The sequence below is a fragment of the Ursus americanus genome, chromosome 12 (genome assembly GCF_024610735.1).
Source record: "Ursus americanus isolate L20-20 chromosome 12, mUrsAme1.1.p, whole genome shotgun sequence".
Classification (NCBI taxonomy): Eukaryota; Metazoa; Chordata; class Mammalia; order Carnivora; family Ursidae; genus Ursus; species Ursus americanus.
Window position 1 is genome coordinate 70,908,888 of NC_142138.1, and position 20,840 is coordinate 70,929,727.

General features: G+C 44.7%; 2 protein-coding genes and 1 long non-coding RNA gene across 7 annotated transcripts in view; 1 reads left to right on the top strand and 2 right to left on the bottom strand.

The window, feature by feature from the left end:
- LOC123787710 (uncharacterized) overlaps positions 1 to 8,759 on the bottom strand; it is a 29,055-nt gene extending 20,296 nt beyond the window's left edge. Inside the window, exon 1 of the long non-coding RNA XR_006778312.2 lies at positions 8,659 to 8,759. This is a non-coding gene — a long non-coding RNA (uncharacterized LOC123787710). The remainder of the gene's footprint in view (positions 1 to 8,658) is intronic.
- A 68-nt stretch (positions 8,760 to 8,827) lies between these two features.
- Positions 8,828 to 11,283, top strand: PSMB4 (proteasome 20S subunit beta 4). Of its 2 annotated transcripts, XM_045790547.2 has the most exons (7): positions 8,829 to 9,001; positions 9,228 to 9,434; positions 9,750 to 9,896; positions 10,068 to 10,149; positions 10,518 to 10,634; positions 10,859 to 10,947; positions 11,159 to 11,283. In XM_045790547.2, the coding sequence occupies exons 1-7, from the start codon at positions 8,862 to 8,864 to the stop codon at positions 11,169 to 11,171; spliced, it is 795 nt and encodes a 264-aa protein (XP_045646503.1). In that variant the 5' UTR covers positions 8,829 to 8,861; the 3' UTR covers positions 11,172 to 11,283. The 2 variants fall into 2 exon arrangements, with proteins under 2 accessions (XP_087722414.1, XP_045646503.1); XM_087866288.1 differs by lacking the exon at positions 11,159 to 11,283 and having other exon boundaries at positions 8,828 to 9,001; positions 10,859 to 10,951.
- An 846-nt stretch (positions 11,284 to 12,129) lies between these two features.
- Positions 12,130 to 20,840, bottom strand: part of POGZ (pogo transposable element derived with ZNF domain) — a 47,514-nt gene continuing 38,803 nt past the window's right edge. For all 4 annotated transcript variants that reach the window (XM_045790544.2, XM_045790542.2, XM_045790541.2 and 1 more), the window contains 8 exons: positions 20,230 to 20,376; positions 17,621 to 17,755; positions 17,332 to 17,504; positions 17,035 to 17,175; positions 16,514 to 16,570; positions 16,212 to 16,324; positions 15,990 to 16,014; positions 12,130 to 15,847 (listed from right to left, as the gene is read on the bottom strand). In XM_045790544.2, the coding sequence (XP_045646500.1) occupies positions 14,176 to 15,847; positions 15,990 to 16,014; positions 16,212 to 16,324; positions 16,514 to 16,570; positions 17,035 to 17,175; positions 17,332 to 17,504; positions 17,621 to 17,755; positions 20,230 to 20,376 (2,463 nt within the window). In that variant the 3' untranslated portion in view covers positions 12,130 to 14,175. The remainder of the gene's footprint in view (positions 15,848 to 15,989; positions 16,015 to 16,211; positions 16,325 to 16,513; positions 16,571 to 17,034; positions 17,176 to 17,331; positions 17,505 to 17,620; positions 17,756 to 20,229; positions 20,377 to 20,840) is intronic.

Here is a 20,840-nt window from a genome sequence, read left to right on the forward strand (position 1 = left end):
TTAATAAAATAACGTTTTGCACCAAAGACATCTCAAGAATTCTTTCTTGGCTGTTGGCTCTGGAGCCCAATGCTACTCAAAACTACATCATTTTAGGGGTGCCTGGGTGGCTTAGTCGGTTAAGCACTGGCTCTTGATTTCGGCTCAGGTCATGATCTCAGGGTCCCGGGATTAATTCTTGAGTCAGGCTCCTTGCTCAACGGGGAGTCTGCTTGAGGACCATCTCTCTCCCTCTGCTCCTCCCCCCCGCTTTCGTGTTCTCACTCTCTAAAATAAATTTTAAAAAAATTTTTTAAAATATTTTATTTCTTTATTTATTTTTCAGAGAGAGGTGAGAGAGAGCACAAGAAGGGGGGGTGGCAAGCAGAGGGAGAAGCAGGCTCCCCACTGAGCAGGGAGCCTGATGCGGGGCTCAACCCCAGGACCCTGAGATCATGACCTGAGCTAAAGGCAGATGCTTAACCAACTGAGCCACCTAGGCGTCCCTAAAAATCTTAAAAACAAACAAACAAACAAAAAAACTATATCACACACACCCCCCACTTCCCCATCCCTTCCTCTTGTAAACAGTTTGGTCCAAAAGCCATTAGGTGGGGCCAAGCAAGGTAGGCATCTGCGTGAGGCAGACACCAACGCATGTGGCCCAGAGTGAGACGTGAGGAAGACGTCCAAGCAGGGAGGCGGCAGTGGCAGTGACCTGAGGTGGGCCGTTGGAGCCACAGTAGGCTCAAGGGAATATCTTCACGAGGGGATGGCACCATGAAGGATGGAGCCGGGGCAGGCTGAGAAGGGCCCTGGCACAGCAGCGAGACCGTGCGGCAACAGCACACCGAGGAGCACTGGAGTCCGGACAGGCGGAGGAGGGTGCTGTGCATGGATGGAGATGGCGCCAGTGACAGGAGACAGGTCACACACAAGCGAACTGATTTTTAAAAATCATATAGTGAAGCTAATGGGAGCCGCGTTTCTCACTTTCAGAAAAGAAATACGGAAAGAGAGAAAATTAGAATATATCCAGTGGTGTGGACTGGAATTGGAGATACTGGTGTAAACTTGTAGTTTTTAATCCCTATAGATAAGTAGAGAAATAAATGCTGACGTAAGGGCACGTGTGTAGTGCACTCCACTGAGAAATTTTGTGAACAGCAACATCTCCAAAGTAGTGAGCTCACCGAGGGACCAAACCCTGGCTCCCACATACTAGGTCTCCACTAACAGATATCAAGGCTCCTCAGAGAAAGGACTGATTCCGGGGCTGGTGCAGAGAAACCAGAAGATGAGCCGGAAACATCCTGCTGTGCCAGAAAGAATGTGCTCAAATAAGGACAAGGAAATGTTTGGTTTTTTAAAAATATTTTATTTATTTACTTGACAGAGAGTGAGAACAGCAGAGGGAGAGGGAGAAGCAGATTCCCCACTGAGCAGGGAGCCTGATGTGGGACTCGATCCCAGGACCCTGGGATCATGACCTGAGCTGAAGGCAGACACTTAACTGACTGAGCCTCCCAGGTGCCCAATGACGGGGAAATGTTAAAAGGACCCAGGAGCTGGTTTGAAAGGATTCTCACTGGCCAAATCTGGAATAATTTGAGCATCAAAATGAATAATGTTTAAATCTTTGAGTTCAGGGGCGCCTGGCTGGCTCAGTCAGTTAAGCATTCACCTCTTGATTTCAGCTCAGATCATAACCTCAGGGTTGTGAAATCAAGCTCCATGTCAGGCTCCACACTCAGCAAGGAGTCTGCTTGAGATCTTCTCCCTCTCTTTGTCCCTCCCCCCCAAATAAATACATCTTTATAAAAAAATCCATGAGTTCATAAAATTTTTTAAAAAGTCACATTTAGATAATGATGGAGCAAAATTATCTTAAAAGTCATTAAAGAGGGACGCCTGGCTGGCTCAGTCAGTTAAGCGTCTGCCTTTGGCTCAGGTCATGCTCCCAGGGTCCTGGGACCGAGTCCCACATCGGGCTCCTTGCTCAGTGGGGAGCCTGCTTCTCCCTCTGCCTGCCACTCTTCCTGCTTGTGCTCTCTCTCTAACAAATAAATAGATACAATCTTCTTAAAAAATCATTAAAGAGAAAGAATCAAGCATTTATCCTGTTTTTTTAAATTCTTTTTTGAGTGGGCTCCACACCCAATGTGGAGCTTGAACTCATGACCCTGAGATTAAAAGTCGCATACTCTACCAACTGAGCCAACCAGGCACCCCTTATTCTACCTTTCTTATATATGCTTAGCACTGGGTAACCAAAAGTAGATGAGGGGAAGTATCTCTTTTTGGAAATATCCAAGCAAGGACTGACAATGAAATCACAGATTTAGAATATCGTTATTTTGCAACACCAAGAGAATTTACTGAACAGAAGCAATTGCTAACATCACAAAAAGAAGAGACAATCAGACTCAAGGGGCCTTCGATGAAAGAACACACCAGTACCTGTAGTCTCGTCAAAGGAATCAAGCCTGAGTCTGATCAGACCTCTGGACTGAGCGGCCCAGATGCAGGAAATGCCGAGGAGGGAGGAACATTAGTTCCGAGCTACACCATTAGTATATAATCGGTTAAGCCCGGACTGCAGGCAGAAGGGAGGTACGCACGTCAAATCTGGGGTTGGAGATTGTTTCATCACCTCCACAAGAGGTGGAATGAAAGCAGTTCCCATCAGCTCAAGATGAGAGGGATTAAGGGAAAGGTTAGACAACATTTTTTTTTAATGACATGACCTGACTGGTTATTTATTTATTTATTTATTTTTTAAGTAGGCTCTACGCCCAACATGGGGCTTGAACTCATGACCCTGGGACGAAGAGTTGCATGTTCTAATGACTGAGCCGGCCTCGTGCCCGAGACAACAATTTGAGATGAGCTGGGAAGGGGCAGGGTGTTGGCAGGGTTGGGAGACCAGAGCTGGGTGCTCAGGGAAAATCAGTCACCTGTAACTAACAAAATCTGCAACCTAATTCTAATCACCGTGTGAAGTATGAACGTTCCTCAAACAATCAAATGGTGTACTTGAAGAGCTTTATTCTCTATTGTCAGTTTAGGGAATTATCTTTAAGCCATTTTAATTGTTTGAAACTCAGCAGCTTTTTTTTTTTTTTTAAGTAAGCTCCACCCCCAGCTTGGAGCCCAACATGGGGCTTGAACTCAAGACCCTGAGTTCGAGGTGTGAGCTGAGATCAAGGGTCAGATGCTTAACCAACTGAGCCACCCAGGCGCCGCTGGAACTCAGTAGCTTTTAAATTTGATGTTTTTTTTTTTTATTTTTTTTAAAAGATTTTATTTATTTATTTGACAGAGATAGAGACAGCCAGCGAGAGAGGGAACACAAGCAGGGGGAGTGGGAGAGGAAGAAGCAGGCTCATAGTGGAGGAGCCTGATGTGGGGCTCGATCCCATAATGCCGAGATCACGCCCTGAGCCGAAGGCAGACACTTAACCGCTGTGCCACCCAGGCACCCCAAAATTTGATGTTTTTTGCCTTCTCATTCTAAATTCATTTTTCTCCTTCTAAAAGATTATGACATAATTTAAAATTTTAAGTAATTATAATTAACACACTTTTAGCATATCTTCACTATTTTATCCAACTGGACACATTGCAACCAACAGTCGAAAGGTCATCAAAAAATAACAATTCTACAGATTTTAGAGTAGAAATTATAAAAATAAGTGGTTTATTCTTACTCCTAACTATCCCTAAAAGGCAAGATGAAATGAAAAGACTGTCAGGCGCCTGTGTGGCTCAGTTGGTTAAGCAACTGCCTTCAACTCAGGTCAGGATCCTGGATGAGTCCCACATCAGGCTCCTTGCTTGGCAGGGAGTCTGCTTTTCCCTCTGGCCCTTCCCCCTCTTGTGCTCTCTCTTTCTCTCTCTCTCACATAAAGAAATAATAATAATAAAAAAGACTGTTGATTCATATACAATGATACTGAGAAGAATAACATGTCATTGAAAAGGGCTAATGATTGAAAAAAAGAAAAAACACCTCAAAATACATATCAAATCAAAGAAGTGGGAAAGACTGAAGTAGAGTGTCCAGGGAAGCATACTTGCTTGATAAAACTATAAAGGAATACAAGGGAGTGATTCTCATAAAAGTCAGGATAGTGGCTACTCTTTAGGGGAGGGAGAGAATTGGGACTGGGACTGGGTGGGGTAGCTGGAGAGGTTCCACTTCTTGATCTAGATGGTAGTTTCAAGGGTGGTTGCCTTTTTTATCTTTAAAAGATTTTTAAAATTTATTTGACGGAGAGAGACAGTGAGAGAGGGAACACAAGCAGGGGGAGTGGGAGAGGGAGAAGCAAGCCTCCCGCTAAGCAGGGAGCCTGATGCGGGGCTCGACCCCAGGACCATGGCCCTAGCTGAAGGCAGATGCTTAACAACTGAGCCACCCAGGCGCCCCTCCTTTTTTTTTTTTTTTTAAGATTTTATTTATTTATTTGTCAGAGAGAGAAAGCACAATCAGGGGGAGCAGCAGGCAGAGGGAGAAGCAATCTCCCTGCTGAGAAAGGAACCCAATGTGGGACTTAATCCCAGGACTCTGGGATCATGACCTGAGCCAAAGACAGACACGTAACCAACTGAAAGCTGAAAACTCAAGTAGGCAAGTTTATTCATGGAATATCTGCTGAACTCTTGGAACGTCCAGGAGGCTGGAGAGCCTGACTAGAAGCTTCTGAAAGGCAGACTAAATCTCCCAGTCTGGCATTATTGGTTAGGAAACAAAGACCCGCTGAGGCAGAGAAAGGACAAGAACCTCAACTGGTCTCCTCCTCAAGATATCTGCCAGATTCTGAGCTGCATGGAGCAGGAGCCCAGAGAGCTAGCTCGAACCTTCTTCAGTATTTCAGGGCTAGGGAGATGAATACCTGCCCAGTTTTCAGTCAGAAGATTGTGAGGAACATGCCTGAAGAATATGAGCAAACAGACTGAAACAGCAACCCAACCCTGACACAGCCTGACAATCCCTGAGTGGATTGAGGTGATCAGGCCCTCACTCTAACTGCCTGAAAGGAAAAAGGGAGAACACTTTCTGGTGGAAAAGAACATGCTATGGAGCCTCCGGAATTATTCATCATTTCTAGAAGACAATAAAAAATTAAGCTATTTGCTTAGAGAAAAGAAACATGACCAAAATGAAAAGAAAAAGATAACAGAAGAAAACCCACAGACAATCCAGATATTACAGTCAGCATACAAGAATGTAAAATTAAGTATGATTATCATGTTAAGTGAAACAGTGAGAATAATGGATATATAGATGAAAATATGGAGAATTTAAACAGAGAGTTAGAATCTATAAAGAAGTCAGATGGACATTTTAGAACTGAAAAAAAAAAACAAAATCTGAAATGAAGAATCCAATGTAAGGGTTTAACAGCAAACCGGACACAGTAGAACATAAGATTAGTGAATTGGAAGGCAGGTCAATAGAAAATACTCAAGCCGATGTGCAGAGATCAAAAAGAATGGAAAACAAAAATTATGAAGCATGAGGACATACTCACATATATAGCATATTTGGAGTCTAAGGAGAGAAAAGAGATTGTTGGGCAAAAGCAATATTCGAAGAGATAATGGCTGAGAATTTCTGAAAAGCAATGAAAGATAACAATGCACAGATTCAAGAAGCTTGGCAAACCCAGGGAAGATAGATACAAATAAAACCATGCCAAGGTATACATAAAACTAACAAACATCAAAGACATTGCTGAACATCTTAAAATAAGTCGGAATTAAAAAACCACATTATCTTCAAAGAAACAACAGTATGACACTCATGTGACTTCTGACAAAAACGACAGAAGTCAGGTGACAATGAAATAACATCTTTAAAGTTCCAAAAGAAAATAACTGTTAACCTAGATTTCTATATGAAGGGAAAAAATGCCACCACAAAAAAATTGCAAAAAGATACTTTTATCAAAACACTTAAAAAAGAATAAAGTTGGGGGTCTTATACTTCCTGATTTCAAATCTTGATACAAATCTACAGTAAACAAAACAGTGTGGTTCTGTCATAAAGACAGACGTATAGACTAATGGGATACAACAGAGAACCTAGTAATAAACCCTCACACATATGATCCATGAATTCCATGAAGTGCCAAGGCCATTCACTGAGGAAAAGACAGTCTTTCCAACAAATGATATTGGGGAAACTGGATATCCACATGCAAAAGAACAAAGCTGGACTCTTACATTATACCATATACAAAATTTAACTCAAAAAGAATAGGAGATCTATGGGGCGCCAGGCTGGCTCAGTTGGTGGAACATGTGACTCTTGATCTTGGGGTTGTGAGTCTGAGCCCCACATGAGGTGTAGAGATTACTTAAAAATAAAAATCTCAAAAAATTGGGTAAGAAATCTCAATATAAGAGTTAAAACTACAGGTACTTGGGTGGCCCCGTCAGTTAAGCATCCAAATCCTGATTTCAGCTCAGGTCATGATCGCAGGGGCATGGGATGGAGCCCTGTGTCCGGTTCCACGCTCAGTGGGGAGTCTGCTTGAAATTCTCTCCCTTCCTCTGCCTCTGCCCCTCCCCCTGCTCTGTCTCTCACTCTCTCTCAAGTTAATAAATAAATCTTTTTTTAAAAAAAGAGTTAAAAACTATAAAACTCTTAGAAGAAAACCAGGGGAAAGCTTTATGACATTGTATTTGGTAATAATTTCCTGGATATGACATCAAAAGTATGGATAACAAAAGATGAAACTGATAAATAGGGCTAAATCAAAATTAAAAACTTCAGTGCATCAATGGACACTGTTGAAAGACAATCTCAGTTACTGCCTTTGTGAGACTCTTAGTTTGGTGGAGGAGAGTCTCTGGACAAGCGTGACACGTGCTGTAAGAGAGAAACTGTAGAAATGAATTACGGAAGATGAAAAACTGCAAAAATCCTCAGGGAAGTCTCATACAGTGTGCAGCCACGGACAAGCTGGATGTGCTTTCTTTCTCATCTTTCTGTTATACACCCAGGGGACAGGCCCTGAATAGGTTAGGAAATGATCCTTAACTCTTTTGAAGGTTCAAATTCCATTTCTCCTAAAAAGTAGAGCAGTGAAAATGTTTCTGAAGTGGATGTAATGATGGTTATTATTTTCCATGGTTATTATTTAGTCTAGTTTTATTTATTTTCTGAGACTTTCAGGACATCCCCTGTACCCAAGGATATCCTGACAGGTTTCAAAACCAGTCTAGGGATTGCTGACTTAAAAGCTTTAACTTTGGTGGGAGCTAAATGTTAATTAAACTCAAAGTAACAGCCAACCATAGAAAATTAGGCACACTTAAAAAGATTTTCCAGAGGGGAACCTGGGTGGTTCAGTCAGTTGAATGTCTAACTCTTGATTTTGGCTTGGGTCATGTTCTCAGTGTGGTGAGATCAAGTCCCATGTCTGGCTCCATGCTGGGCATGGAAACTGCTTAAGATTCTCTCCCTCTCTTAAAAAAAATTTTTCCCCCAGATAATACCAGAATGCTTTAAAAAGAGAAGAAAGAAACTTCCTAATTTCCCTTGTTTCAGTTTAATTTACATCTTGTTTTCACCTCATAAGAAAAGACATGCTGGTCACTTTCTTTTGAATATTGCATCATCAAATGTTGGTGGTTTGAGAGCTATTCTACTCACAGGCTGGATGATTCTAGATCCTTTCACTTTTCTTTATTTAGACTGGCCCTACAAGAGCCCTATTCTGGGGACCTAAAAAGGAGTGAAACCAAAAACCAGCAAGCCAGGAGGTCACTTCTAAATAGGGACATAGCCAGTTAATTGCTGATTGATTGACTGATTTAAAGTTCATATGATGAGGGCTCTGGCATCTACAAATAAGGTATTCTTGGAGTTTTCGAGGAATCCCAGTAAGACATCATCACCCTAAGTGCCTGCTATTTGTCCAAGTAAAACTCTGAGCGGCCCGAGGGTCACCTGGAATATAGGGTTTGGGGAGGAGGTGGCTATTTATTAGAGGGGAAAGTGTATTTTTGAAGACCAAAAGGTGATACAAAGGTTGTCAGTCTGTTGCCTCTCACACAAGATCTTAACCCTTCCCTTTCCAGCGTTTCATGAACTAATAAGATATTTTGTTACTTAATTAGGTTAAAATTTCATGCATTGCTTTGGTTCAAATTGACTCGGAATTTTATTTTATTTATAAGGATTTACTTATTTATTTGAGAGAGAGAGAGAGAGAGAGAAAGAGCACAAGCAGCGGGAGCGGCAGGCAGAGGAAGCAGCAGGCTCCCCGCTGAGCGGCCTCCCAGGAGGCTGGGATTATGACCTGTGCTGAAGGCAGACGCTTAACGCACTGAGCCACCCAGGCGTCCCTGTATTATTCCTCTTTTAAATCTGGGCTTGAAGACTCAGATCTAACTTTACTTGCTGTGTGGCCAGGTAAATTACGCCACAAGCCTTATTTATAGAATGGGTTGAATAATGCCTGCCACATAAGGCTGTTTTGAGAAGTACAGATGTTAAGAGATCCTTGTTGAGTTCGTTTCATGTGGGGCTTTTTGATCAAGATCCAAAAAAGGACACGGGAATTTCTGCCTCAGTGTCTTTAAGTGGCTCCCCGTATCTACCTCCCTGCCAACCTCCCCCTCCTTGAACCTGTGCGTCAGAACACTCTGATCTAGCCCAGACTCTACCGCGATGCGGCGAAGCGCTGCGACGTCAGGCGATTCCAGCTCTCTGGGTCTCTACCGGCAACCACGATGATGCTTACCATCGGCTGTGACCTTATCAACATGGCTACTGAAAGCAGCTGGCAGGAAGAAGGTGTGGCCACCGAAGGGTCACTTCCGCTTCCGTTGGCGCAAGCGTTGTCATTTCTTCTGCCACCGTGAGTAAGATGGAAGCGTTTTTGGAGTCGCGGTCCAGACTTTGGGCCGGGGGTCCGGCCCCGGGGCAGTTTTACCACATTCCGCCCACTCCTGGTTCCTCCGTGGAGCCGGAGGCCGCGACCTACGGGGGTCTGATTACGCGCACGCAGTAAGTTCTCCGCGTCTGAGCCTGCGCAGGGGGCGGGACGGTGAGGCCTGGTGGGGCTGGCGGGTTCTGAGGAAACCGCGGAGGGCGAGGCGGGGACCGCGGGGCCGAGAGTCCTGAAGAATGAAAGGAGACATGGAAAATCAGAAGCGGAACCCACTGCGTGGAGGAGAGCTCAGGCCTTTCTCCCGTGCCTCTCCCCTCGCCAGACCTCCCTCCCTCTGTCTAGGAACCCCATGGTGACCGGGACCTCGGTCTTGGGCGTTAAGTTTGAGGGTGGAGTGGTGATTGCAGCAGACATGCTGGGCTCCTACGGCTCCTTGGCTCGTTTCCGCAACATCTCTCGCATTATGCGAGTCAACGACAGCACCATGCTGGGTGCTTCCGGAGACTATGCAGATTTCCAGTATTTGAAGCAAGTTCTCGGCCAGATGGTGTAAGTTATCTGGAGAATAGGGAATATATCCCAGGTGGGGAGAGGAATTCACTGTTTTGTTTTTTTAAAATCCCGTTAGAAGTTCTGGAGTGGAGGAGTTTGAGGCTGCAACAGAGGACAGGAAATTGTTGGGGGTGGAAGATGAGAATGTTTGCAATACATAGTTTTCGGCGTTAGGGGGTGTAAAATGGGGAAGATTGTGGTAACTTCTTTTGGCGGGGTGGGGGGTGGTGGTGGTGGTGGTGGTGGAGGAGGAGGAGGATGAAATTCCTGTCTTCCGTTCTTTCCCTTTTCTCATGACCAATTCCTTTTAAGGATTGATGAGGAGCTTTTGGGAGATGGACACAGCTACAGTCCTAGAGCTATTCATTCATGGCTGACCAGGGCCATGTACAGCCGCCGCTCCAAGATGAACCCCCTGTGGAACACCATGGTCATTGGAGGCTATGCTGATGGAGAGAGGTTGACTTGAAATAACTTAACTTCCCTGACCACCCAACCTCTAGTGTCTGTGTAGTGTTTTATCCCTTCCCTCTGAGTGAATGCCACTTCTCAGACCCCATGGCCCCATCTTTCAGCTACGATACCTAACAAAACCTAAAATGAATTCTTTGACCGGTTGTGTCCTGTTAGCTTCCTCGGTTATGTGGACATGCTTGGTGTAGCTTACGAAGCCCCTTCGCTGGCCACTGGTTATGGTGCATACTTGGCTCAGGTATGTGAGAGGGGAGGAAGACAAGGCAATGGGGGCTGGTTATTGTTTGCTTGTTCTTCCCTTGAAATTCCAACGTGAGGACTAGGCCAGGATCCCTACTGCTGGGCAGATGGCTTTCTTTGTAGTCTGGAGGCTGTATGTGTTGGCACTTACATTCCAGTGACAGAGTGGTATGTCATCAGTAGACATATGGAAAGAGGGATGCCCTAGAATTTACCCTTCAAGTCAGTGTTAGCACAGGTAAGAATTCACTCTGGTGAGGCAATAGGTGGACTGTCACTTTTTTTTTTTTTTGACATTTATGCTGTGGATTTGGGACCGACGGGTATTCACCCCCTGGTATCTCCCATGCTTTTCCATTTCCCTAGCCTCTCCTGCGAGAAGTTCTGGAGAAGCAGCCAGTCCTGAGCCAGACTGAGGCCCGAGAGCTAGTGGAACGCTGTATGCGAGTGCTGTATTACCGAGATGCCCGTTCTTATAACCGGGTGAGGAGGGATATGAATAATAAAGATGACGGGACTCTAACTGGCAGGCTCTCCGGCTCTGGATAGTTGCAATACCTGGGTCTTTGCTTTTGAAGAATAGATTGCCAAATTTCCTATTTTCAGATTGGGGAAGATTCTCTACTTGACCTTTGAGCAGGCCTCAGGGATTTCATGGGGTGTGGGCACGGGTGGGCATTTTCATTGGGAGCTCTGCTTTCTTTCAGTTTCAAATCGCCACTGTCACCGAAAAAGGTGTTGAAATAGAGGGACCACTGTCTGCAGAGACCAACTGGGAGATTGCTCACATGATCAGGTGATTGAAATTAAAATTACAGAATTAAAAATAAGTGGTAGAATAGTTGGGATGCCCCTTGACTTGCACTAAGCTGGGTTCTTCTGGAGGTCTGAACCAAAAGAATTCTTTGGGTGAAGAGGGAAATTTTGGTTGGAGGATAGAGTTGCTTTTAGAAATTAATTCCTCCCTTGATGGCTTCACAATTTTATTATGCTCTCTTCCTTTTTAGTGGTTTTGAATGAAATACAGATGCATTATCCAGAGCTGCAGTTGTACCCTTCTTCTAACTTTGAACTTGGCTGGTTCAAAGGTGTACTTTTCTATTGTAAAATAAATAAATCCTTTGAAATGCTTGCTGAGTGGCATTATTGTCTGACTAGGTCACACCAGGAGTGAAAATGTGAAGTACTGCCACATGCCATCTCCCTCAGAGAACCCTTCTTTGGCTCTTGGTTCTTCCAGCAAATACAGGATTTTCTGCATGACAGTACAGGAGATCCACTCTCTTCATTTGGGCCTGTACTAGAAAACAGCTTTGTACAGAGGCCAGGCCAGGCTTAATCTTTGTGGGATAACGAAGTGCTCAACATTTTTCTTCAACATTTCCACCCATGTACTAGATTCTTAAAAATTTTCTGGTTTAACGTTGCTGCAAATGTGATTTTAGTTAAAGCACCATTTCAAAGACAGAAATGTAGCATCTAGTAAAGCCGCTCTGGGTAAGGTTACTCCTGGGGAGGACCTGCCAGCCTCAGTCCGTCACCTGTGCCGCCGCCTCGCCCTTAGCAGAGGGAATACTAAGTAACTTCAACATTGAATTTACATGTTTATGGCCCAAATCTGGTATTGGAAAACCTCTTAGAAAGTATTATGTGTTCATTTGAAAGTCCTAAGTTTAGCTGTGAGTCAAATCATTTGGGGCATTAGCCAAATTCTCCCAAAATGGTGGTAAACCTGAATTTTAAAAATGAACACCCTAGGTGATTCTGATGCATATCTTCTCTAAACTGCTTTGAGAAACTAGTAGAGGCAGCAAACTCAGAAACTACTTCAGAAGTTCAGTGAGGTGAGAGAGCTGAGGGGGGGATCACAATATCCCTCCATTTTATCATCCATGTTACAACGAACTAGTACATGAAAGTAAAAGGAAACCGTGAGTTTTCCATTTGTCTTCCACATATTCAGTCTCAACACAGAAAGTAGTCAATAAATACTTGTTTATTGATTAAACTGAATTATAAAAAAACAAAACAAAAAAAACTTCCTTCTACTACTAAGCCATGCGGGCGGAATCCACAAAGATAACTTCCTGGCCAAAACCCAGCTGATCCACTGTTGGTGTTATGGTCTTAAAAAAACTACCCACCAAGAAAGTCATACAGTATGCAGAGGCCAGGAACCCAGCTCTGCTGAGGCTGGGGCTGCTGTGGAGGCTACCAAAGAGAAGGATTAGGTCATTGTAGATAGTTGACCATAGTTCTTGAACTTTCTCAAAGGCAAAGGGTTGACTTCAAAGTCCATATTCTGTCAAAATGGCATCAGGCAAAAAGCTGGGGAAGAGAAGCCCAAGAGAAGATGGATCCTCAGTTCACTTTTCAGATGCCATGGGTTCATGAAGCTGGCCAAGCTGTTTACGGGCGGGATCACTCCAGTTCACTATATTATAGTGTGCTGGGGGTTAAAAAACCAAAAAATGGAGGTGAGGAGAAACAGGTGGTAGCAAATGTCACACCCGTACCACCAGGCCCATCACATCTTGAGCATGTCCCAGTCTGTGAAAGCCTACTAAAATAGGGTTACCTAGAAAAAAAACCACATTGTTTATAAATCCATTTCCCCTCATTTTATTAAATGTTCCACTTATATACATTTTAAAGATGAACCATTTACAAGCCTATGCAGGCTGCCTCCTTGGCTCCCAGGAGGGACATGTTGCTGAAAGCCTTGGGATGGACAGAAGGTGTAGCTGTGGGAAAGCTGGACTTGGGTTTTTGTTCCTTTTCTCTGTATGATACAGTACATTTCAGTTTATAACCATGAGTACATACAGTTAAAAAAAAATCTCTCATGCAAACTGTAGAAAAATTTTCTTTCCTTGAAGCTGGCAGTGAAAAATAAAGATTCATGTCTTTCTTTGTGCACACCCCTGTGTGTTTCTTCTTCAGGTCACATTCTTCTCTAGGCATTAAGAGAAATAAGGAAAGCCACAGGGTAAGCAGGATTTCTGTCTTGTTTTTAAAGTTCAACACGTAACTTCTTGCACAATTAGCTCCTGGCTGTAGGACTTGTGATCTCTTGAACAGGCATGCTGTCCACTTAACATGATGAAGACCCACACACTGGGAATGGCTTCCACCCTAACACTGATCACCTCAGTACCTCCTGCTTGCTAATGACACATGTATGATCCTTTGTCCAGAGTGATGGTGTGAGCATGGGAAAGGGGCTAAGGATCCCAAGTGCAAAGGATATTGGTTTTGTCATGTTTTTGTTGGAGGGAAGGTGGTGAGGAAAAACAAATCTAATTCATCATTCTGGATGAGAGGTGGTTTCATGCATTTTTAAAGCCACAATTTTATATCTCAGAGTTGCTGTAGAAACCAACATCTCTGGAGAGGGAAGGAAAGAAAGGAGAAGGAAGAGAGAGTTCAGTGGGATTTTTTTTCCATTTTCATTTTTATATAAAAGTGTTAAGACCACAATGAAAAAAGTTTTTTTTTATCCATATATATAATAAACCAGTTTGTGAGCTACATATTTTTGTCTTTCCCATCTTCAGAAATGTTCTCACATTGACAATGGTTGGATAGCATCATGCCCAAAGACATTGCCACACGGTAAAACAAACAAAAAAACCCAGATGTACTATGATACAATTGAGGTAAAAGGGGAAACAAAAAATTTAACATTCGCCCACGAAGAATTTTTTTTTCTTTTTCTTGATTTTGTCAGAAAAATACCAAACACAGTGATTTAAATTTAAAAAAAAAAGTCACGAAAACCTGTTTTTAGCAGAAGTGAACGACCAATGGGCCAGCTCCTTGGCTCAGACGGGATCACTACTGGTATTCCTAATAATCCACAAATCCACAGGGAAACGGAAGTCAACATCGGGGGGGTGGTGGCATAAAATTAAAACATATAAACCAAATACCCGACCTGGCATATCCCCCTTTCCCTAAATCCCTCTACCCCCCCTTCACACTTTCCCACCCCCCACTCCACACCCGCTCATGACCCCAACACTCAAATCTCCATCAGATCTAGGTCAGCTTCTTCAAAGCCATAAAAGGACTCGGTCTCGCTTTCGCCCTCAAAGAGCTGGTGAAGGCTTTCAGGCTCAATTGTCTCTTCAGGAGATGACCTGGGTCGGGGAGTGGAAGCTGAGGGCTCCTCGGACTGTTCCCCACTCAGCTTCAGTTGCTCCTCTAGGGAGGCAATGAGCTCCTCCTGCATGTCAGCATTTCTCGTAGGTGAGTTAATGTTGCCATCAGGGCCGGGCAGAACGCTAGCCACAAGGAAGGACCGCTGCACCAGCTCTGGACAGTCCCCAATGACGCCCAGCACCTCAGCCAACCAGACCAGCACCAGCTGAAGCAGGACATCAGAATCGCACGCGCTATCTGCCATTTCCCGAGCCTGCTCCTTCCACTTTTTGTGTAGGAAGTTCTTGACAGTTCGTTTGATGCACACATCTAACGGCTGGATTTTGGAGCTACAGCCCGCTGGGACCACCGCAGGCAAGGTGCTAGAGGCACTGAGCATAGCCAGCACCTCTTCTGACAAGTGAGTGCGATGACAGTCCATCACAAGCATGCCTTTGCTGCGCTGGCAAGCGGTGTGCTTCTGCCACACGCGGGCCGACCACAGCTCCATGATCTCGTCGTCGCTGTAGCCGCTCTCCTTCGCCTCCAGCAATATAGAGTCTGGCACATTAGCAAGTTGATCCATTTGTCCTCGGTAGAAAACCAGGGTGGGAAGGACGGTGCCATCTGCCAGAATGGCCAGCACCACATCACACCAAGGTTCCCCTGTGCCCACAGTCTGCAGGGCATTCTCCTTACGGTCATCGCTGCTCAGCACCTCCGTATCTAGGAACAAGGAGATCTCGTCAATAGCCACAATCATGGACAAGGGTAAGTCCTGGTTGTGAATCTGTCGCTGTACAAATTCAATGAAGAGTCCTGCATTCTCGGCCACATCCTTAGGTAGCGTGTGGGCCACGGCTCGCCGGGCATGGGGAGTCAGGTGGTGCCGGAGCATGAAACGCACAGCCCACTCATAAGAGATCTTAAACCCCCCCTCCAAAGAACGTCCTATTTTGGTGGCCTTCTGGAACAAGGTCTCCTCATTCACAGGTAGCTGTTGCTCTCGCTGGGTTAGCACCCACTCAGCCAGCTTCTCTTCTGCTTCTAAGCTCAGATATTTGCCCTCCAGATTCTCCCCCTGGGAGGCCTGGAAGCGCCGAAGCCAACGCCGGATCCGTCGTTGGGGATTTCGGAAGTGTTCGGCAGCCTGTTCTGTATTGCAGCACAGGGCAAACAGTACCACTCGAAGCTTCTTCACAGACAGCTGCTCCTTCTTGCCAACCCCACTGCCACTACCGCCCCCTGTTGCCTGCTCAGGCTCCTGGATGACTGGGCTCCCTTCATCCTGGTCATCAACATTCAGACATTCGGCCCCCTCTGCAGCCAAGGGTGGAAGGGCTAAAGGCTGGGGGTGGGTTGGGGTTGGTGGTGGGGTTGCAGTTGAGGCTGGTGACGGGAGTGCTTGCGCCATAGGAGTCGGAAGCTCTTCAGGCTCAGCTGGGGTGGCCCCCGCAGATTTCACAGTGGCAGTTTTATTAGAGGGGAAGGCAGGAGGAGGATATATATTCTTCAAGCTCCGGTCATGCACTCGGTCACGAGTGTGGCCATGTCTAAAGGGTTAGCAAAGACAGGAAAAGAAAGCCCAGTTAAACTAGGAAAATGAAATACTAATAGTAGCAATGATAATAATAATAAAAAAAAGATGAAACACACTGAAAATAGAAGTTAAACCATGAAGAGAGTTTCTGTTACCTTGAGTGAGACATCCAAGTGAGTCCTATGGGAAATGAGACAATAAAGAAAAGTTAACTCAGAGAAGAAACAAGCCCTCCGGTCTTATAGGGATGTCAGGTGATGTCTGTCTGAACAGTGGATGAGCTAGCCCAGGTAGAGATGCTCCTGACTCATATGGTAGGACTTGTATCCTTATTTTCTCTTTTTGTTGTCCCACTAACTCCCATCTCCACTACTTACCCCGTGGCAGGATGCTGCTGGATCTGTGAGAGGGGTTGAATACCAAATGCTTGGCCATGGCGTCTCCCACAGAGGTAACAAAGGTACAGGAAGTGCAAGCCAGCTTGATTCCACTAAGAAAAAGAGCCAAGAGTATAAACAAGTGTACCTGTGACCCTAGGGATAAAATCTGAGGCCTAATAAAGAAAAGACAGTATCCTTTCTCCTCTTTCTCAAATTAATTCACATACCCCCCAAGTTAATTAAAAGGATTCAATGTAAGAAGTGAAAAATTAAGAGACCATCACTAAGTTTTCCCTTACCTCACAGAATTTTTAAACAAAGCCAAATACTTGGGGCTCTTGCGTGGAACATGATTGCTGAGAAAGACAAAGAAAAAACAGCATGAGTTAGGGGGTTCTGATCATTAAATGAGAGATCACCAGTCTCGGACAATGCCCCCACAAAAGAGATGCCACTTCAATCCATCCTCACCTTAACCCAAGCCAGTTTTCCTATCATATTAATATTCCCTATTAGTATGCATGTGAATCACCAGGAGAGCTATTAAAACACACATTCCGACTGAGTAGCCTGGGGGTGGGGAGCAGAGGCTGAATTTCTAACAAGCTCCCATCTATTGCACCTGGTCCTTGGGCCACACTCTTGAGTAGCAAGGTCCTACAAAATTCGAGCACAGCCCATCAAAGCCAAATGAACGTGGGTTTGACTCTTACCCTGCTAGGAGACATGGACAAACAGCTCTAAGAGTTGAAGGAGGGAATGGAATGAGTTCTGGAGAATGTGAACTCCCAGGTACGATCCTGGTCTAACCGTGACTTACTTGATCATGTGGTTGGCATAGGCTCGAGAGCAGCAGGTGCTGTAGCGACACAGAGAGCAGTGAACGTAAGTGGGGAAATGATTAGGGAAATCCGGGATCTCAAAGCTGCACTCCAGGCACGTCTGCCGGCCCATAACACTCCTGTCAAGAAACAAGGACAATTCTTGTTATCGCCCCAGGAGTCCTCAAATTGTGGGGGCTTCAGACAACTGATCCTGCTAAAAGGCTACTAGATTACACTGGCTATAGGAATAGTCGTGCCCACCCGGCCCCCAGCCTCCAGAAGAGGGCACTGACATTTTCCTAACAGCTCTCTTCTGGATGTTGCGCCGGACAGGGGGATAAAGGAAGACAGGCAGGGGGTCCGTTGAGGAGGTCAGTGGTGCTGCCTCCTGCAAGGTACTGGGAGGAGCATCACTGGAGGAGACAGGGACAGTTCGCGGCTGCCCTCGGGAAGCCCGGATTGTCACCTGCAAAGCCAAGAGAAGGAACAATCAGAGACGACCCATGCTAAACCTCAGAACACTGATAATCTTTATTCCCCACCCCCTTGGATCTATAAAAGAAACGGTGACAAGCCCTTTACCTTCGTGCCTGGTTTCAAACCTTCCAGCTGTTTGGGTTTACGGAAGGTTTTATGGTGCTGAAGCTTGTGTTCAATTTTGTCCTTGGCAAAGAGAAATTGCAGCCGGCATTTGTTGCAGTGATAAACATTCCTCTTCTGAAGGGGGAAAAAGAAAGAGAATCCCTTAAAGGTTCCCAATAAATTTTCTCCCCTGATGAAAAAGTAGATTAATGCTAACAACCATTCTTTCCTCCTTTCTGTGGATAACTGAAAGACGAAGAAAGAAATACACAACACTAAAACCTATCATTGAGAATTATCTCCTCCCATGGTCCCAAAGAAAGGCAGACTCACACCCAGGACGACTAGGTCCTCCAACCATCTCTTCCTGACTCGGTTTAACAATGTGCATTAGTGGCTTAAGCTTTACTTGCCCCTACTTTGTCTTTACAATGCAGACAGTGCTACCTGGACACTCTTCTCATTTTTTAAAACACAGTAAAATGTACATGATGAAAAAAATCATTACTTTTTATTCCATACTCCTTCATGTTTTAAGTTTGCCTTCAATTCCAACCCTCCATCCTTTTGCACAGAAACAACTTGTTACCGGTTTCTCGGGTATTCTTTCACGGACAGTCTATGCGCACAACCACGTAACATACACATATCTCCAATCACCACCTCCCTGTTTCTTTCTTAACATGAATGACAGTATTTTTCTACACCTTGTCTATACCTTTCTATCCCTTACTCTCTCTCCTCTTAACACATCAATATACATAGATATGCACTTGTCCTTGTGAGACAAGTCTGAGGATTCAGACTGCCTACTATTGAAATCCTTCAGAAACACGACCCAGGTGTATGGTTTCCTTCCCAGGATTAACAAGGGTCCATTTCCTGAGTATAAGGGACAATTTCTATGCTGCTCTTTGGAAATACACACGGGGGGATTACAGTCACCCCTATGCAAATGGGTGTGTGAGCCCAAGAGGGAGCTCACAGGTGAGAGTGCAGGCACGTGTGTGCAGACCCGGCAAGTGTTAAGCAAAGGTGCAACCATCTGGTTCTCCATTTTGTGCCTTCTCCATCTACCTTCACTCTCCTCCTCTAGTGGCCCCTTTTTTGCAGCATTTTAGAACAAGGCCCTATTTACTCCATCTTAAAAACAAAACACGAAAGCAACAACAAATTCTCTCCTGCTACCTCTTCCCCTGGATGTGCCAACCCTCAGTCTTCCCCCTTCTGAAACTTTTAAAAAATAAGTTGTCTCCATTTCCTCACCTCTTCTTCATTCATCCCGCTGAAATGTGACTTCCACTCTGCTGACCAACCACATGGCTCCCATCACCGTTGCTAAGTTAAAGGCTGGCCTCTCGGTTTCTATGGTGCTTGACATCTTCCTGCAACACCTTGATCACACCCCTTTCTTCAAAACACCTCCCTCCCTCAGCTCCCTGACATCAAGTCTCTTCTGGTTCTCCTCCTAGGTCTACGGTACTGGCTTTGTACACAGAATCTTCAGAGGTTCTAAGCCTTCATCTTATTCTCAATTGGGCGTGAGGCAACATGGCAACTTCTGTGTTTAAAATCACTTGATTTATATAATTATGATTCCTAAGTATGTTTTCCATAACCCAGGTTTTTCTTCCAGGCTTCAGACCTATATTTCCAACTACCTGTTTAATAAACACCTATAGCCACTGTCCACAGACACTGCTAACTCAGAATACCCACACATGTAATCCCCACTTCCGCCGCCAACCTTTCTTTCTTTCTACAGTGTTTCTATCTCAATACATAGTCTCACCATTCATTCACTTTTCCTGAGACAGAATTTTAGGCACTATTGCTAACTCCTTCCTCACTACCTTTACCAAATCCATCTCTAAATCATAAATATCACTTACCTTCTCAGTATCTCTCAACTCTATCTTCTTCTTCATTTCAAAGCCAAAAGCCACTACTGCCTCTCACCTAAACTGAAAGAGCCTTTGGCGTGTCCCCCTAACTCTGGTCTTAATCTCTTTCAATTCATTCTCCTAGTGTAGCCAGTGTAATCATAACTTAAAACAAATTTGAACCTATCACTCAAGGACTTAAAAAATCCCTTCAATGCCTCCCCAATGACTTATAAAGTTGAAACTCCCTTCCATGGCTTACAGCGTTCTCCACCATCTGTTTCCTAACTTCCAACCTCCCCCTGGTACTCCACACTCCAACCACACTGAACTTCCTTTAATTCTCTGAACCTCCATACTCTCCCTCTCTGCTTGGAGGACACTGTTCTTCCATCCCACTTCATGTGGCTCACCCTTCCTCATACTTCAGGTCTTATTCTTCTTCCAAGGAAGCCTTATAGCAGGCTCCCCAAATAGGTATATGCTTTTCTGTATCTTATACTTTCCCTAACACGATACTCTCCATGCTCTACTATACTATTTGTCTTATATGCCACCAAATCCCTGGCACCTAGCCCAGTATGGCATGTAACTGAAATTTGGCAAATTTTTGCAAACACACATATAGTATCTTCTCTACCAAAATTATCTGCCTAGCTCAGCCCTGGCCCCAGCATCCATAAAATTAAAAAAATGAGAATATGGGAACTGCTTGGTGCCTGGTACCTGGTGCCTCATGTAATGCTGTTGGAATGCATTGCCATTTTTGAAGACCTTCAGGCAATAAGGGCAGAGCAGATGCCGAGTATCCTCATGGATCATCCGAAAATGGACATCTACCTCAGAGTAGAGTGAGGAGCGATATTGACACACCTGAGTCACATAAGAGGGAAAATAAGCTAAGAGTGAACAACTGAGCCCTTAAAAAAGAGGTAGCAACAAAAATGTCAAAATAAGAGAAAAAAAATAAGTTTTCCTAAATGTATAGAAATCAAATTATTATTCTGACTGTAATGCAGGGCTGTTTGTGACAGATTCAGCTGTGGATTAAGATAAAAACAGGGGAGGGACAGGGAAGTCTGAAAACAATCCACTTCGCGACTTAGAGGAGTAAAGTTTTCTTTGTCCATCTCTAGAGGGCTGTGCAGGAGACACACTCGTGCAGGACGTACGTATGTCTCTGACCGGGCTCCCTGGCTGGGTTCCTGCACATGCTCCTTTGATGTTTTTCTCCGGCATGGAAAATCCTGAGAACAGACCCTAGGTTTATCATCTCTTCTGATCTCCCCGAGTTCCTGAACCTGAGTGCACGCAGTCGGTGTAGAGCACTGCTCGCT

Coding starts and splice junctions, on each gene's coding strand:
- PSMB4 (XM_045790547.2), top strand. CDS start 8,862: ATGGAAGCGTTTTTGGAGTCGCGGTCCAGACTTTGGGCCGGGGGTCCG. Junction 9,897..10,067: donor GGCTATGCTGATGGAGAGAG/GTTGACTTGAAA, acceptor GTGTCCTGTTAG/CTTCCTCGGTTATGTGGACA. Junction 10,635..10,858: donor ATGCCCGTTCTTATAACCGG/GTGAGGAGGGAT, acceptor GCTTTCTTTCAG/TTTCAAATCGCCACTGTCAC.